Genomic DNA, 16,235 nt, shown 5'->3' on the forward strand with positions numbered 1-16,235 from the left:
CAAGACTGGAACAGGACTGTTTCAAGGCCACTACTGACCAGTCTTTGGCTGTAACGGATCCGCTCTTCCTCGGGCTCCATCTCCGACTCCTCAGAAGAGAGCGAGAAGGACACGCCAGGACTGCTGTCGTCGTCCTCTTCCTCCTTGGAAGCCAGAGGGAAACAGTGAAGAAGGACATGGGGACACCCACACCCCTCACCTCCCTTCTCCCTTCTTTTGGGGCCAACCCCACCCCATTCTCGGGGCTGACAGAACCCAGTGGATGAGCCCACCCCAACTTTTAAGGTTCCTTTTCTAACTTAGAATAAATGTCAGGGTAAACGACTTCACGAGCTCTTCTGTAACACAACAGGAGCTGGAGATCTCCCACTTTGGCTCTACACTACCACCAGCAGCTCCACTGGCCCACAGTGGGATAAAAACCAGGGAAGGTACTGTCAAATCCTGGCTTCCCCAAAATTAGACATTGGAAAGCCAACTCCTCCAAACAACACAATGACTGTCCTCAGGACCATCCTGTACAGTGGCACCTGGGAGAAACTACACTGGTACAGGACATCTCTCATGATCAGGGAAGGCATATGGGATCTCTCCTACATGCAGCACCCAAGCAGGGAAGCAGTCAGGGTTTTAACTCCTGGCTGGGGGAGACCTAAATGCTGAGCTCTCCAAATGTGCCACCTTGTGACACCACACACCAACCTGGGAAAACCTCCCAGGGCGTCAGATGGCACCTACCCTTTTTTTTTTAAAGGGACAGAAACCAACTAAAGCCTGGGTATGGTATGGCTCTTAATCCCCAGGACCATGTCTAAGTCAGACCTACGGGGAGGAGAATCGGGGAATGGAATCAGGGAAGGGGATCCGCCACCCCTGTAGTGTTACAGAACCGCTACAGCCACGAAGGGAGAACTCTTTCCATCCTGCTCCTCCACAACCTCCGGCTTCGACAGCAAAGCATTCCCAGTCCCACCAGCACCTTCCCTACCCCTGCCTCCCTTGGAACCCTGGCACCAGGACTCCCGGCCGGGCCGAGGGAGGCAGTTTCCCCACACTTGCTGAACTCTGTTTATAAACAACCGGACAACCGGAGCGCAGCGCGCCCGCCCCGCCGCGGGGGAGGGGGCCACCCCCGGCCCGCCGAGCCACCCCAGCCCGCCCCCGCCGGGGCAGGACGGGGGGCGGGAGGGAGGGAGGGTCCCCGGGGAGCTGTCAGCCGGCACCCGCCGCCCCCTCCCCAACTTCCCGACGCGGCCTCCCGGGGCCCGGCAAGGGGAGACCCGCCCGCGCCCGCTCCTGCCCGGCCGCGCTCCGGGGCCCCGCACAAACTCGGGGCTCGCCGGTCACCCCCGCGGTGCTCACCAGGTCTCTCCTGCGCCTTTGTCCTCTTCTACCGCCGGCACGGGGGAGGAACAGAACAGACAGAGGAGGAGGAACCCCCCGGTCAGCAGCGATCGCGCCCCGGACCCGCCGCGCCCCCGGCCCCGCCGCTCCCGGCGCGGGCAGCGGGCGCTGACAGCCCCGCCGGCCGCCCCCCGCCGCCGCGGCCCGCGTCCCCCCGCCACCGCCGCCGCCTCCACCACCACCACCACCACACGGCCCACCGTGCTGGGGCTCCGCCGGCGCCGCCCGCCCCGTCCCGCCCGCGCAGTGCCCCCCCGGTGCCGCCGCCCCCCGGCCGGGACGCTGTTCCCCCTCCTCACACAGGAGCCGCCGCCGCCATTTTGAACCCGTCAGAGCCTCACATACACACCGACGCCGCGCGCACGCGCCGCACGCACGGAGCCCCCCGCCCGCGCGCCGCGCGTGCGCCGCGCAGTCCCCGGCCCGGCCCCGCCCCGCGCGCGCGCGGCTCGGGGCGGCCACGCCCACTCCCGGCCGAACCACGCCCCTCTCCCGTGACCACGCCCCTCCGCCGCGTGGCCGCGCCCCCGGCCGGGGGGCCGCAGAGGGGGAGCCCCGGTGGGATTTTGGGGGGTTCGTGACCCGCCGTGAGGCCCCTCGGGGTCCTGCGTGCACGGCTGGGCACGCCTGTGTGGGGGTCTGAATGCAGAGACACGGGCACGTACCTGCGTACACCTACGTAACTGCATACAGCTCCTCAGTTCTATGCTGTCGATATTAACAACGTTTTTACAAACTATGTATAGCTATATAGATAGCTATAACCTAACTATATGCACTGATATGTATAATAAATATAGTGATATGGATGGTTACAAGTTAACCATTTAGTTTATAATATGTATATAAAAATATATAGATATCGCTCCACATATAAAGGGTACTCCTACAGACCTGTACGTGCAGCACAAACCTGGACACATGCTCACACACACCTCAACCCAAAATCAGCAGGTGACCCCATCCTGGTGGCCTTTAATCCACCACAGGCCCATGGCATGACCCAGAGCCCCCAACATCCACCTCATGTCCCTGACACACACCTCACGTCCCCAACATCCACCTCATGTCCCTGACACTCACCCCATGCTCCCGACGCCCACCCGGAGTCCCTGACCCCCCCAGGCCGTGCAGGGGCTGCTCCTGCCCCAGGGACCGCGTCACGCTGACGACTTTTGTGTCACTTTAATGACAGATGACCCCACAGTCACCCCGTGTCACCCTCCCGCACTGGCCTGCCAGTGGGAAGGGGAGTCCCCAAATCAGTTCTCTGCTCCCAGAGCGCAGCTGGCAGGGGATGCTGACATCTATGGTGGGACAAGGATAGGATGCTGGGACTCCTGGTGGGACAGGGAGAGGATTCTGGGATCCAGGCGTGACAGTTTTTTCATCCAGGAATGCTTTCCTGCTGTCACCCCATGGTGACCAGCGGTGGCAGCGGCATTCCGGTGGCGGAGGCAGAGGTGCGGCAGCAGCCGCGGTGCGGTCGGAGCCTGGGGTCAGCAGGAGATCCCCGGGGGGCTGTGCCGAGCCGAGGGGCTCAGAGGAGCACGCAGACCCTCCTGGGTCTCGCCTTGCGCTGCCTCCGGCGGGCGGCACTGATGGCCGCACTGCAGGCTGTCTCAAAGATGTTCCCGACGTTATCCTGGTACCTGGCCGAGCATTCCATGTAGGACACGGCGCGGACCTGCCGGGCCATGGCCTCTCCCTGCGGGGACAGACAGAGTCAGACTCCCCCGGGACCCCGGTATCGCACTATCCCGTGCTGGGGGCCACCCTTGTCCCATCCCGTCCTGTCCCACCGGCAGGTGACACCCACCTGCTGGCGGGACACGGGCTGTATCCGTCCGTCCTTCAGCTTCTGCAGCACCTCCTGGTCCTGCCGCAGGTCCGTCTTGCAGCCCACCAGCAGCACCGGGACGCCCTTGCAGAAGTGGTTCACCTCCGGGTACCACTGTGAGGGGACACGTCACCCAGGGATGAGCACGTGTCACCCAGGGGTGGGGACAGGGGACAGGCAGCACCCCCGGGGTTGTGTTACCTTTGTTAGGATGTTGTCGAAGCTGTTGGAGTCGGTGACATCAAAGCATATGAGGACAACGTTGGCATCTGAATAGGACAGAGGGCGAAGCCTGTCATAGTCTTCCTGTCCTGCCGGGTGGAGAAGGAAACCATTACACACCAGCCTGGGACCGTGAAAGTGGAATCTGTGGGGATGACTGGGGGTTAAACCCCGTTCTCCCACGGTCATGGCACGGGGACACCCCTCCAAGGCATGACCACGCATATGGGACACCCCGAAACGCCCGGGTGGGAGAGTGGGGGCACAACTGCCCGCCCTGTCCCCTCCTGTCCCACCTGCTGTGTCCCACAGGTGGATCGTCACTGGCTTGCCGGCAACCTGGAGGGACGCTGTGTACTTCTCGAACACGGTGGGGACATAGACCTGGCAGGGGACAGGCAGAGGGTGACACAGGTGACACAGGCAACTGTGGGGGGCAGCGATGGAGGGGACCCCAGTGGGGACAGAACAGGGCACAGGGAGGGAAGCAGGGAGTAGGAAATGGTGCTTCCTCCCTGGGACAGTGGGATGGGGACCTCCCGTCCCAGGACACTACAGAGCGTCATGGATGTCCCAGGGGAACTGGGGATTCAGGACAGGGGTGTCTGTGGCTGACCCCGTATGTGCCCTCACCGAGGGACAAACTCTGCTCCCCACTCTGTGACCAAGAGAGGCAGAGATGTCATAGACCCCCACCAGCCCCAGGCTGAGCCACTCCCTGCCCCCCGTCCCCATGTCCCGCTTCAAACGGCCCCGCTGCTGCCACCGTGTCCGTCCCATCGCCGCCCTTTGCCCGTCACCACTCCGGCACGGGGACAGTCACCCACCCACAGGGGACAGGGATCCCGGTACCTTGGGGAAGTCACCCCTGGCGAAGGCCACCAGCAGTGACGTCTTGCCGCAGCCGCCATCCCCCACGATGACAGCCTTGACCTCGGTTTCGGGGGTTCCTGGGCTCTGCCCCCCCCGCTCCTGCTGCATGGAGGTGTCCGGTGAGGCCACGGAGCCCGTGTGGCCTCGGCGGAGACAGGGATGGAGAAGGGGGACGGGAAGCACCCGCCCGGTCCAGGGTGCGGCTGTCACCTGCCCGCCGGGCCCGCCCGCCGCCGGGCTGGGGCCGCGGTGGTGACAGCGGCCGCGACACACGTACAGGTGTCCTGGCACACAGGTGACCTTCTCCCGGCAGGTCCTCACCGCGCACAAGCGTCACACTGCCACCTGCATGTCCTGCCTGCCCGTGTGACGTTCCCTCGCACTCCTGCCCGCTGCCTCGGCACGCTCTCATCCCCATCCCACTCCTGATCCCACTCCCCATCGCAATCCCACTCGTGCGCTCTCCGTGCAGATCCCCCCGCACAGCTCAGCCCCCACACTCCCGGGATGGGACCCCTGTGCCCTCCCTGACGCCCCATTCCCCCCTCCGAGATTGGGATTTATTGCCGAGAGCATCGCGGGAGGCAAAGTCCAGGGGTGGAGGGAGGCACGGAGTGGGTGACTCACTGCCCTGGCCCCGCTGTCACTGCCACCCCTGCTGTCACACCCCTGCTGTGCCGTGCTGAGCCCTGCCCTGCCAGGAGCCTCTGTCTCCAGTGCCCAGCTCAGCAGTCCTGGGTGAGGGGGCAGACACCAGCCTCCTGTCTTTTCCCAGTGATTCCAACACGGCTGGGACACGCTGTGACACCCTGCTTTGCTCGGGGACATGCCATCCTATCAGTGATGTTTGGATGTCCCCAAAACCCTCTCCACTCCAGTCAGTGCCCTCTTCTGCCACCCCAAAACTTTGGTGGGAGTGAATGGATGCTTTAGGTGTAGGGTTGCAGGGAGGGATGTGGGGTCATGTATGCTGTCCCCTCATCTGCCACCAGCCTCTCCACACTCTCTCAGTAGGTACCAACCAGTCCAGGAGGGCTCTGGAGTCCCCAGACCAGTTGGAGTGAATCCAAAGTAATGGCTCAGACAACAAATTCCAAATTCTCACCCAGGCCTGATGCAGGATGAAGTCGGAGGAGAGGGATTCTCATGCTGGGAGGCTGGGAGGCAAATGCACGCAGTAATGAACAATCTCAGAAGGATGCCAGCATCGGGGTAGGATGGGGAGAGGAGGCTTGAGCACCATCAGACAATTAGGAAGGTGGCAATTACCAGTCTAATGAGATATCAGGTTGAATCCTAAAAGCATTAAGATTCTCTCACAGCGAGATATAACTGCTGCAGTGTCCGTCCTCTGGGGTATTCGCTCGGACAAAACATTTCCTTTCCCGCAAGACCAACAGAATTTTGACGGGAGAAGAGGCAGCCTGTGTGCTACTGCCCAGCGCTCTCAGTGCCTGACCTGTGATTGTGCAGAAACGCCCCAAAAAGCAGCTTTATTTGGGGACAAACAGGCTGCTTGGAGCTTCTGAGGACGTGGAGACCCCGATTTTCCTCACTGGAGAAGATTGTGGCAGAGAGCACCGGAGGGAAGGAGTGTGCCCTGCTCGGGCACATCAACAGTTGGCCCCAAGGAAAGGTAGGGGGGGTCGGGAGCAGAGTCCAGCCCTGGGTACTGATTGTGTCTCCCTGGATGTTCCAAAATCCCCTCTCACTGCTCCCATGGTTGTCCTCAGTCGGGATGACTGAATTGATGCAACCCTCCCTCTGCCCTCACCTCACCCCCAGCCATCCCGTGGCCCCCCTGTCCCCAGCCCTTTTGCGCTACCCCCCCAGGAGCCCTCCCCCTGTAATGGGATCCCCTGGGCTCCCACTAACTCCCCTCTACTCCAACCACAGCTCGGGACCACATCCCACCTTCCACCATGGAGCTGAACCAGACCTCCCCACCTCCCTCATATCCCGTGATGGACACCGAAGGAGATGATTCCTGTGGGATCAATGTCACAGATGCGGCGATAGACGGTGTCACACTGCTCATCTGCCTCTGTGGGCTGGTTGGGAATGGGGCTGTCCTCTGGCTCCTTGGATTCCACATCCGCAGGAACCCTATCACCGTCTACATCCTCAACCTGGCCATTGCTGACTTCACCTTCCTCCTCTTCATGATCCCCTCCTCTCTGCTCTACCTGCTGGAGGACCTGTCCTGCTCCACTGTCGTGTCCCTGAAGTACCTGAGGTCCCTTCTCCTGCTGTCCCTGTTGTCCTACAACATGGGGCTGTACCTGCTGACAGCTATCAGCATCGAGAGGTGTGGCTCGATTCTCTTCCCCCTCTGGTACCGCTGCCGCCGTCCCAAACGCCTGTCCTGGGTGGTGTGTGCTCTGCTCTGGGCACTGTCCATCACTGTCATGGTGGTGGTGACCTCCCTGTGCCTGTCACACGAGCATGAGCACTGCCGGGTGGCTCTCATCTCCATGTATGCCCTCAACTTCCTCATCTTTGCTCCACCCATGGTCATCTCCAATGTGATCCTCTTCATCAAGGTCCTGTGTGGCTCCAAGAGACGTCAGCCTAAGAGGCTCTACATCGTTATTTTCCTCACTGTGCTCTTCTTCCTCATCTTTGGAGTGCCCCTCAGCCTCTGGAATTTCCTTCAGCAGCTCAATTACTTTGTTGTGTCCTCCCAGGTGGTTTTCCTGCTTGCCTGCATCAACAGCAGCATCAACCCCTTCATCTACTTCTTGGTGGGGAGCTGCTGGAGGCACTGCTCCATTGTGTCGCTCCAGGTCGCCTTCCGGAGGGTCTTTGAGGAGACAGGGATCACCACAATCTCCAGCTGAAAGCCCACTGTGGTCCCACTGGCCGTGCTGCCCACAGCGGCTTCATGCTCAGCTGCCCAGCCTTGCTCCCAGCCAGCCCTGCAGGCCCTCTTCCTGCAGCTGTGGGTCAGGATGCATCTTATAGCTTTTCCCATCCCACTGATCCATGATGTGTCCAACCCCATCCCTGTCCCTATCCCCATCCCTATCCCTATCCCTATCCCTATCCCTATCCCTATCCCTATCCCTATCCCTATCCCTATCCCTATCCCTATCCCTGTCCCTGTCCCTGTCCCTGTCCCTATCCCTATCCCTATCCCTATCCCTATCCCTATCCCTATCCCTATCCCTATCCCTATCCCTATCCCTATCCCTATCCCTATCCCTATCCCTATCCCTATCCGTATCCCTATCCATCATTATCCCTATTGCATCCCCATCCCACCCGCATTTGGGGATAGGAATGGACGCGCACCCCAGTCCTATCCCCAAACCATCCTCATCTCGGCCCCCTTCCCTGTTACCTGTACCCATCCCATCCCCATACTGCTTCTCATCCCTATCTCTGCCCCAATCTCCATTCCGTCCCGTCCCGTCCCGCAGGTTTCCCAGCTGGCGTTCGCTCCGAGCGCGGCCCGGCGGGCTCTGTTGCCCTCCGGTGGGAATATTTGGGATTGTCGGCATCCAGACCCTTCCTGATCCCCTCTGAAATTCCGGATCCCCGCCCCGGGACCGCCTTCCCCCCTAACAGCCCCGCTCATGCCCCGCTCCACCCGGTATTCCCGACAATGTCTCCACTCCTGGCCATTCCACGCTCCTCCGCCACAATAAAAGCTGATGGATACATCCCGCTGTCTCCTCTTGTTCCTCTCCAAGGGAGGCTGGGGGGCGGGACACCGCGGGTGAAGCTCTGGAGGGGCATCTCCCACAGAAAGAGCCCCCGAAAACCTCACGGGGCAGCCTGGGGTGAGCAGCCATGGGGAGGGACTGGAGCCTCAGGCACGGGGCTGGGAGGGATGGGAAGGACGGGAGGTGGGTGGGCTGCAAGGGGAGAGGGATGGGAGGTTGGTGTGGGAGCTGTGGGACATGATGGAGCTGGTGGGAAGGTGTGGGATGTGGTGGGGCTGGAGGAAAGGTTGGGATGTGGTGGGGCTGGAGGAAAGGTTGGGATGTGGTGCGACTGGAGAAAAGGTTGGGATGTGGTGGGACTGGGCCCCTCAGGGAAGGCTCAGGGAGGCGGGTGATGCCCTGCAGAGCCCGTGGTGACAAACACAGATGTCACCCTGCTCCTGGAAGGGGTGGCCGTGCTCAGGACCACGGCCTCCTCCTCTCCTTGCTGCTGCACCATCCGAGCCCGCTGCGGGAGCAGCTGAAGGCAGCGGAGAGTGAGAATTCCTGAAGGCAGAGAGTCCTTTGCACCTGGCTCACAAAATGAAAAATGGAAGCCCTTTGGGGAGATCTCAGCTGTGACACTCTGGGAGCAGCCAGGGGGGAATGCTGAGCCCCTGGGCCATCCTGTCCGTGCCGGCTGTGCCGGTGCCAGCCCAGCTCTGGGCACTCGGGATCGTGGTTGCTCCAGGGAGCACAAGCCATGGGAGTGTCCCCTCCCTCCAGCCACATTCCCGACTGGTAACTGGAGCCAGAGGGAGCTGGGAAGTGCTGGTAGAGGGGGCAAAAGCAGCTCAGGGTTCACGATGCTGTTTATTGATATCAGACTGGAGTGGGATGCAGGAACCAGGTGCCAGGGGGACTTTTGGGATCACAGCTCTCTGGGGCATGATCCCTTTTGGGGAACAGTGTTCTAGGACCCGTGAGAGAGGAGGAAAGCCGTGCTCCCTGCAGAGCATCCCGCACACATTGCCTTTAGCACTGCCCTTGCTCCCTTCTCCTGCAGGATTACAGCAACACAGGGAGGGTGGTACCATGGATATTTATTAATCAGGTGACTCAAGGAATCTCTCAGCCACTGTCCTGGGGTCCTGCAGCAGAGTAGTGGAAGGGATCAGCAGTCTGGGAGAACTGTGTCCATGGCAGGATCATTTCCACGGGCATTGCTTTCTTCTGTCTCCTCAAAGATCCTCTGGAGGGAGAGCCGGAGGGACCTGACGGAGCAGCGCCTCCAGCACCTCCCTGCCAGGAAGTAGATGAAGGGGTTGATGGTGCTGTGGATGCAGGCCAGCAGGAAAACAATCTGAGAGGACACAACCGTGTAATCGAGCTGCTGCAGGAAGTTGGAGAGGCTGAGGGGGAGAGCAAAGATGAGGAAGAAGGGCACAACAAGGAAAATAACAATGTCGTAACTCTTGGGTTGCTGCTCGTGGGAGCCGCACTTGACCTTAATGAAGAGGATTGTGCTGGAAATGAGCATGGCTGGGGTAAAAATGAAGAGGTTGAGGGTGTACATGGAGATGAGAGACATCTGGCAGTGCTCATGCTCCTGTGACAGGCACAGGGAAGTAACCGTGACAATGACAGCGATGGAGAAAGCCCAGAGAAGGGCACACACCACCCAGGACAGACGCTTGGGACGGTGGCAGCGATACCAGAATGGACAGAGGATGGACGTGCACCTCTCGATGCTGATAGCTGTCAGCAGGTACAGCCCCAGGTTGTAGGAGAACAGGGATAGCAGGAGAAGGCACCTCAGGTAATTCAGGGACACGACAGTGGAGCAGGACAGGTCCTCCAGCAGGTAGAGCAGAGAGGAGGGGACCGCAAAGTGGAGGAAAGTGAAGTTGGCAAAGGCCAGGTTGATGATGTATAAGGTGGTGGAATTTCTTTGGAGAAAGCAGAGGACAGCCCCGTTCCCAGCCAGCCCGCAGAGGCAAATGAGCAGCGTGACACTGTCTATGGACACATCCATGACATCTGTCTCACAGAGATCGTCCCCTTCCATGGGTGAGGCAGGAGATGGGGACACGGTGGTGAATTCCATGGAGGGCCACTGGCAGGCAGTGGGATGTGGTCCCTGGTTGTGGTCAGAGTGGATGGGAGTCAGTGCTTGGAGAATCCAGGGATGGACCATGCAGCTCCTCAGCAGCTCCCTGCAGTGGGAAGGATTCAGTGGGGAGAAGTGAGATGTGCAGGGGAGGAGGGTGGTGGAAATTGTGGGGTGAGAGAGGGAAATGGGAGGGTTGGGATGTTCAGCAGGGGATGTGGAAAGGAAGCACAGGGCAGAGGAGGCGGGACTTGGGGAGGGCACTGCGGTCACCAGGAGAGGGTGGCAGGAACAGAGCAGCTGCTGGAGGAGAGGAAGGTGGGGCAGGGAGGAAGGAAAACATTGCACTGACCTGTTCACTGTGGGGCAGCAGCAGGCACAGGGGGTCTGTGCAGATCAGCGGTGCTTCCTGGTACCTCTTGCTCCTTTGGGATCCATGTCCTAAAGTGGATCCTCCCAGGTCAGTAACATGAAGGAGAAAGTGCCCAGATCACCAGGAGTTCCCCACTCCTGTCACACCAGCTGCTGTCCGTGCCCTATCCTGGTGTTGCTCCCCTAGACTCGGTGCAGTCATGGGGCTGTCGGAAATTGCCTCTTTGGCTACGTCAGAGCTCCACTTCTATGGAGTAATTTGTTATGATTTTTTTTGCTTTTTGTCCACTAAGGAAGTGGTTTTTGGCAGATGCTCCACATACAGAATTTTGCAATTGGCTGCTCATTTCTTCCTGATGAGAAACAGTCCACTTCCCTGCAGAATGTCCCATTCTCTAACTGCTTTCCCTCTCCTGACATGTTTTTACCATTCCTCGTTTTCCTTCCCTGAGGGGTCATCGTCCCTCGAGCAGCAGAAGGATGCTGGTGTTGCTGGTGGCACTGCGGTGCTGGCAGTGCTGGCAGCGCTGGTAAAGCAGCTGGCTGCTTGTCAGAAGCGTTTCGCATTCTGGGAATTCTCCTCTTGGCCCAAGGACGCTCAGCTAGACTTCCCCGCCCTATCCCAATCCCATGGTCATCCCCGCCCTCCTTTCCTGCTGCTTGCCCCATGCCATCCTCATCCCTGCTCCCCCCTCCCCGCTCTCCATCCTCACGTCCTCTCCCATCCCGCAGGTTTCCCTACCAGCGGCGGCTTCCCTGCTCCAAGCGCGTTCTGCCGGGCTCTGCTGTCCTCCAGTGGGGACATTTGGGATCGGCAGCATCCAGACTCTCTCCGAATTTCTCTTCACTCCTCCAGACCCCTCCCACACCCCAGACCCCTCCTGCCCCGGGGCCGCCTTTCCCCCCCGACATCCCGGCTCCTGCCTCGCTCCAGCCGGGACTGCCGGCAGTGTCCCTGCCCCTCCTGGCCATGGTGTTCTAGGACCTGGGAGGGAGGAGGAAAACCCTGCTCCCGTGTGCTCCACTCAGAGCATTCCTCCCACATGCCCCTGCTCCCTTCTCCTGCGGGATTACACTGTGGGAGTGTTCCAAATTAGTGTTTGAGATCACTGAAAATATCACCGCCAAGGGGATCAGTAAAACCAGGATTTAATAGCAAGTGTCAGCACAACGGAGTTCAGTGGCCAGGTTCAGTCCAGCCCGGACCTGACAGGCACACCAAGGGAAAAAACTTTATGGAGAAATTCTAGTCAACGAAACAGGAAATATGATGTGTGTGGACGGAGACAAACAAAAAATTTCCCTCAAAGGCAGTGGAATGCTCACTCTGGATACGCTTGCAGCTCCTCACCAGGCGAAGCGTTGAGCCTTGAGAAGTGGGGGAATCGGCCCAGGAGCTGTCAGCGTTCAAGGATCCTCCCAAATGGGAGAGTTCCTAGCTCAGGAAGGAAACTGTCAGCCACTGTCCCAGGGTCCTTCAGCAGAGCAGGAGAAGGGATCAACAGCTCAGACCCCTGTGTCCACAGCAGCACCATCACTGCAGGCAGTGTTTCCTTTCACGTCCCCGAAGATGCTGTGGAGGGCCTTCCTTAGGGACTGAATGGAGAAGTGCCTCCTGCAGGTCTCCATGGAGCAGTCCCTCCTCCAGGTCCCCACCAAGAAGTAGACGAAGGGTCTGATGCTGCTGTGGATGCAGGTGAGCAGGAAAAAAACCTGTGAGGACACAGTGGTGTAGCCGAGCTGCTGCAGGAAGTTGGAGAGGCTGAGGGAGAGAGCAAAGAGGAGGACGAAGAGCACAGTGAGGAGGGTAACAATGTCAAGTCTCTTCTGTTGCTGCTGCTGGGGGCCAGACTTGACCTTAATGAAGAGGATTGTGCTGGAAATGAGCATGGCAGGGGCAAAGAGGAAGAGGTTGAGGGCGTGCATGGAGGGGAGAGACACCCGGCAGTACTCGTGCTCCTGGCAGAGGCACAGAGAAGTAACTGTGACGATGAAACCGACGGACAGGGCCCATAAGAGCACGTTCACCACCTCCAAAAGTTGCTGGGGACAGTGCCTGTAGTACCAGAGTGGGCAGAGGATGGACATGCACCTGTTGATGCTGACTGCTGTCAGCAGGTGCAGCCCCAGGTTGTAGGGAAGCAGTGACAGCAGGAAAAGTATCCTCAGACACGTTCTCCAGCAGGTACAGCAGGGTGGAGGGGAACATGAGGAGGAGGAAGAGGAACTCAGCAAAGGCCAGGTCGAAGATGTAGAGTGTGATGGAGTTCCTGTTTTGGAGCCAGAGGACAGCTCCGTTCCCAGCCAGCCCACAGAGGCAGATGAGCAGCAAGACACCATCTATGGCCACGTTGGTGACATCAATCTCACACAAATCATCTCCAGTGGGTGAGGTGGGAGGTGGGGACATGGTGGTCACCTCCATGGATGGACTCTGGGCAGGCAGTGGGATGTGGTCCCTGGCTGTGGTGAGAGTGGATGGGAGTCAGTGCTTGGAGAATCCAGGGATGGACCATGCAGCTCCTCAGCAGCTCCCTGCAGTGGGAAGGATTCAGTGGGGAGCTGTGAGATGTGCAGGGGAGGAGGGTGGTGGAAATTGTGGGGTTGGGAGCGGGAGGTGGGAGGGTTAGGGTGCTTGGTAGAACAGTGATAAAGAACATAGAGAATAATCAATTTATACTGTTCTGAAGTTGCTCAACGACCAAGTGGCAAAAAAGATAAAAGGATCTAAAGGGAGGCACACAGGATGATAAATGTGGCTGAAGCCAGTGCAGAAACATATAAGGAGGCCTGCAGTGGTTTTGAGGGAACTTCTGTAACAAGATTCAAGAGCACATGGCTGAAAGAAAAGTTGAAGGCAAGGTCACCTTTAATATTGCAGCACTCAGTGAATACGACCACCAGAGGTCCCTCTGAATGATCCTCTAGGATCATAAAAGCACTTCCAGTAGGAGGCTGACACATGAAAATAAATTCTAGGAAAATGATGCTTATGTGTTAGATAAAAACTTTTTAACGTCTGTGTGTGGTTATAATGGATAAAACCCCTGCTGTGAAGTTTCACCACACACAGATCAGGGAGATCCTTCTGTGTGTCCTGTGCTGGTAAAGAGGTTCTGCTTCCTCATACCTCCCCTTGTGTTAGAAAGTTTATTGTGGCTGATTTTGGTATCACTTCCCAATCCCCATATTCAGCACTGTCTCCATTCCATGCCATCCCATGCCATCCCATGCCATCCCATGCCATCCCATGCCATCCCATGCCATGCCATCCCATGCCATCCCATCCCATCCCATGCCATCCCATGCCATGCCATCCCATCCCATCCCATGCCATGCCATCCCATCCCATCCCATCCCATCCCATCCCATCCCATCCCATCCCATCCCATCCCATCCCATCCCATCCCATCCCATCCCATCCCATCCCATCCCATCCCATCCCATCCCATCCCATGCCATCCCATCCCATGCCATGCCATGCCATGCCATGCCATGCCATGCCATGCCATGCCATGCCATGCCATGCCATGCCATGCCATGCCATGCCATGCCATCCCATCCCATCCCATCCCATCCCATCCCATCCCATCCCATCCCATCCCATCCCATCCCATCCCATCCCATCCCATCCCATCCCATCCCATCCCATCCCATCCCACAGATTTCCCAGCTGGTGGCCACTCTCTGGCTCTGAGTACAACCTATTGGGCTGTTTTGCTTTCCAGTGAGGACATTTGGGATGGACACCATTCAGACCCTTCCCAACCTCCTCCAGACCCTTTCTGACCCCTCTGACAACCTCTGGGCCTGCTCCGGGGATGACTTTTCCCCCAACAGCCCACTCTGCACAGGACCATGAGCAGTGTCTCTGCTTCTCCCAGCCATTCATTCTCTTACACCTTAAAATCAACTATTTAGCAAAGAAATGACACTTAAAAGGATATAACTGAAAATGTCTCTCCTGACTTACCCTCTCTTACAGCCTGACTCACTGAGATATCTCAGGTACTGAAACCCCTGGGAGAGCAGCATTGCTCCCACATTTGCCATGGCAGATGCACACGTGTGTGCACAGAGACAGAGTCAGTGCAAGGTCCCTGTGAGAAATTCCCCTCGGAGGCAGGGAAATGCTCACTCTGGATCCGTTTGCATCTCCTCACTGTGCCAAGGGCTGAGCCTCGAGCACTGGGGGATCGGCCCAGGACCCGTCGGTGTTCAGGGATCACCCGAGGGCAGCAAACGGGAGAGATCCCGGCTGGGAGAGGCCCCACTCCCAGGGAGGTTCTGGTCAGCGCTGCTGGGGCCAGGAGAGCTCCAAGGGTCTCCTTTTGGAATGCTGTTTGCAGGGCCCCAAGAGATGGGCTTCAGTCACAGCCATGTTTCATCCTGGCCACACTTTGGGCTGGCAGCTTTCTGTGAAAGTGTGGGAACAGGGATGTTGTGCCATCCAGGGAAGTGAACTGATTTCCAAGGTTGTCCATAAAACCCAGGAGGTTGTTGGAGAGCAGCAGTTCCTGGGAGCAGAGGGTGTTTCTGATGAGCTGCACAGGAGCTGAGCCCAGCTCTTCTCCTCAAGGCTGATGGCTAAGGAGCATTTCTGAGATCCCAGTGCAGCCTGGAAAGGGGGTGGGGATGCACCAGCAGAGGGAGGGTGACACTGGATATTTATTCATTAGGTGACTCCAAGAGTCTCTCAATCATTGTCTTGAGGTCCTCCAGCAGTGCAGTGGAAGGGATCAAGAGGCCCTAAAGGCTCAGACCGCTGTGTCTGTGGTGGCATCATCGCTGCAGGCAGGGTTTTCTTTCTTTCTTCACCCTGCAGAGAGCCTTCCTTAGGGACTTCGTGGAGAAATGCCTCCTGCAGCTCTCCATGGAGCAGTGTGTCCAGCAGCTTCCCATGGAGTAGTCTGTCCTCCAGGTCCCCACCAAGAAGTAGATGAAGGGTTTGATGCTGCTGTTGATGCAGGCAAGTAGGAAAACCACCTGGGAGGACAGAGCCGTGTAACTGAGCTGCCTCAGGAAATACCAGAGACTGAGGGGCAGACTGGAGAGTGCAACGAGGAAGAAAACAATGTCGAGCCTCTTGTGTTGCTGCTGCTGGGAGCCAGGTATGAAATGAATGAAGAGGATTGTGCTGGAAATGACCATGGGTACAGCAAATAGGAAGAGGTTGAGGACATATATGGAGAGGAGAGCCACCCGGCAGTGCTCCTGCTGGTGTGACTGGCACAGGGAAGTCACAGTGGGATTGACAACGATGACAACAAAGAAGAAGGTCCAGAACAAGACACTTATTAACAGCCACAACAGGCGCTCAGGAAGTTGGCAACCGCAGAAAAACAGGCAGAGGAAGGACCTGCACCTCTCGATGCAGATGAATATCAGCCGGTACAGCCCCATGTTGTAGGAGAAGAGCGACAGCTGGAAAAGCAAGCTCAAATACATCTGGGGCATTATAGCGGAGCAGGACGCTTCCTCCAGCAGGAAAAGCAGGGTGCAGGGCACTGTGAAGATCAGGAAGAGGAAATCTGTGAAAGCCTGGTTGAAGATGAAGTCGGTGATGCCATTAATGTGTAGGAGGCAGAGGACAGCCCCATTCCCGGCCAGCCCACAGAGGCAGATGAGCAGTGTCACACTGTGTATGGCCACGTTGGTGACATCTGTCTCACACTCACCAGGTCCATTGGTCGGTGAGGTGAAAAGAGGGGACACAGTGGTCACCTCCATGGATGGACTCTGGGCAGGCAGTGGGATGTGATCCCTG

General features: G+C 58.3%; 6 protein-coding genes across 7 annotated transcripts in view; 1 reads left to right on the top strand and 5 right to left on the bottom strand.

Annotated features, from left to right (window-relative positions):
* The window catches only part of KDM2A (lysine demethylase 2A), a 31,388-nt gene extending 29,599 nt beyond the window's left edge, over positions 1–1,789 (bottom strand). Inside the window, exons 1-3 of one of the 2 annotated variants that reach the window (XM_033062685.2) lie at positions 1,704–1,789; positions 1,363–1,390; positions 39–143 (exon numbers count right to left, since the gene is read on the bottom strand). In XM_033062685.2, the coding sequence (XP_032918576.1) occupies positions 39–143; positions 1,363–1,390; positions 1,704–1,723 (153 nt within the window). In that variant the 5' untranslated portion in view covers positions 1,724–1,789. The remainder of the gene's footprint in view (positions 1–38; positions 144–1,362; positions 1,391–1,703) is intronic. The other variant, XM_033062686.2, reaches the window with a different exon arrangement.
* A 777-nt stretch (positions 1,790–2,566) lies between these two features.
* Positions 2,567–4,781, bottom strand: RHOD (ras homolog family member D). Its single transcript, XM_033061493.2, has 6 exons — positions 4,661–4,781; positions 4,319–4,482; positions 3,763–3,850; positions 3,446–3,555; positions 3,224–3,358; positions 2,567–3,112 (listed from the first exon to the last, which is right to left on the bottom strand). Exons 1-6 carry the CDS (start codon positions 4,779–4,781, stop codon positions 2,945–2,947), a joined length of 786 nt encoding a protein of 261 aa, XP_032917384.2. The 3' UTR covers positions 2,567–2,944.
* Positions 4,782–6,203: 1,422 nt separating this feature from the next.
* On the top strand, positions 6,204–7,304 carry LOC116997182 (mas-related G-protein coupled receptor member H-like). Its single transcript, XM_033061492.1, has one exon. It carries the CDS (start codon positions 6,262–6,264, stop codon positions 7,177–7,179), a length of 918 nt encoding a protein of 305 aa, XP_032917383.1. The 5' UTR covers positions 6,204–6,261; the 3' UTR covers positions 7,180–7,304.
* Positions 7,305–9,076: 1,772 nt separating this feature from the next.
* LOC116998058 (mas-related G-protein coupled receptor member H-like) lies at positions 9,077–11,139 on the bottom strand. The gene is made up of 2 exons (XM_033063385.2): positions 10,449–11,139; positions 9,077–10,202 (listed from the first exon to the last, which is right to left on the bottom strand). Exon 2 carries the CDS (start codon positions 10,181–10,183, stop codon positions 9,161–9,163), a length of 1,023 nt encoding a protein of 340 aa, XP_032919276.1. The 5' UTR covers positions 10,184–10,202; positions 10,449–11,139; the 3' UTR covers positions 9,077–9,160.
* A 346-nt stretch (positions 11,140–11,485) lies between these two features.
* LOC116998061 (mas-related G-protein coupled receptor member H-like) overlaps positions 11,486–16,235 on the bottom strand; it is a 5,631-nt gene continuing 881 nt past the window's right edge. Inside the window, 2 exon segments of the mRNA XM_033063389.1 lie at positions 11,486–12,638; positions 12,640–12,931. Of these exon segments, the coding sequence (XP_032919280.1) occupies positions 11,975–12,638; positions 12,640–12,893 (918 nt within the window). The 5' untranslated portion in view covers positions 12,894–12,931 and the 3' untranslated portion in view covers positions 11,486–11,974.
* Positions 14,128–16,198, bottom strand: LOC122149368 (mas-related G-protein coupled receptor member A8-like). Its single transcript, XM_033063386.2, is given in 2 exon segments — positions 14,128–15,283; positions 15,285–16,198. Coding segments are annotated over 2 exon segments (972 nt in total). The 3' UTR covers positions 14,128–15,225.

This window comes from Catharus ustulatus, chromosome 6, assembly GCF_009819885.2.
Source record: "Catharus ustulatus isolate bCatUst1 chromosome 6, bCatUst1.pri.v2, whole genome shotgun sequence".
NCBI lineage: Eukaryota > Metazoa > Chordata > Aves > Passeriformes > Turdidae > Catharus > Catharus ustulatus.

Excerpts from the sequence above, each read along its gene's own strand:
- RHOD (XM_033061493.2), bottom strand. The coding sequence starts at position 4,781 with ATGGGGAGTGGGATCAGGAGTGGGATGGGGATGAGAGCGTGCCGAGGC. Across the intron at positions 4,483-4,660 it reads CAGTGTGACGCTTGTGCGCG|GCCACACGGGCTCCGTGGCC; the intron begins GTGAGGACCTGC and ends GTCTCCGCCGAG. Across the intron at positions 3,556-3,762 it reads CCACCTGTGGGACACAGCAG|GACAGGAAGACTATGACAGG; the intron begins GTGGGACAGGAG and ends TCCACCCGGCAG.
- LOC116998058 (XM_033063385.2), bottom strand. The coding sequence starts at position 10,183 with ATGGTCCATCCCTGGATTCTCCAAGCACTGACTCCCATCCACTCTGAC.
- LOC116997182 (XM_033061492.1), top strand. The coding sequence starts at position 6,262 with ATGGAGCTGAACCAGACCTCCCCACCTCCCTCATATCCCGTGATGGAC.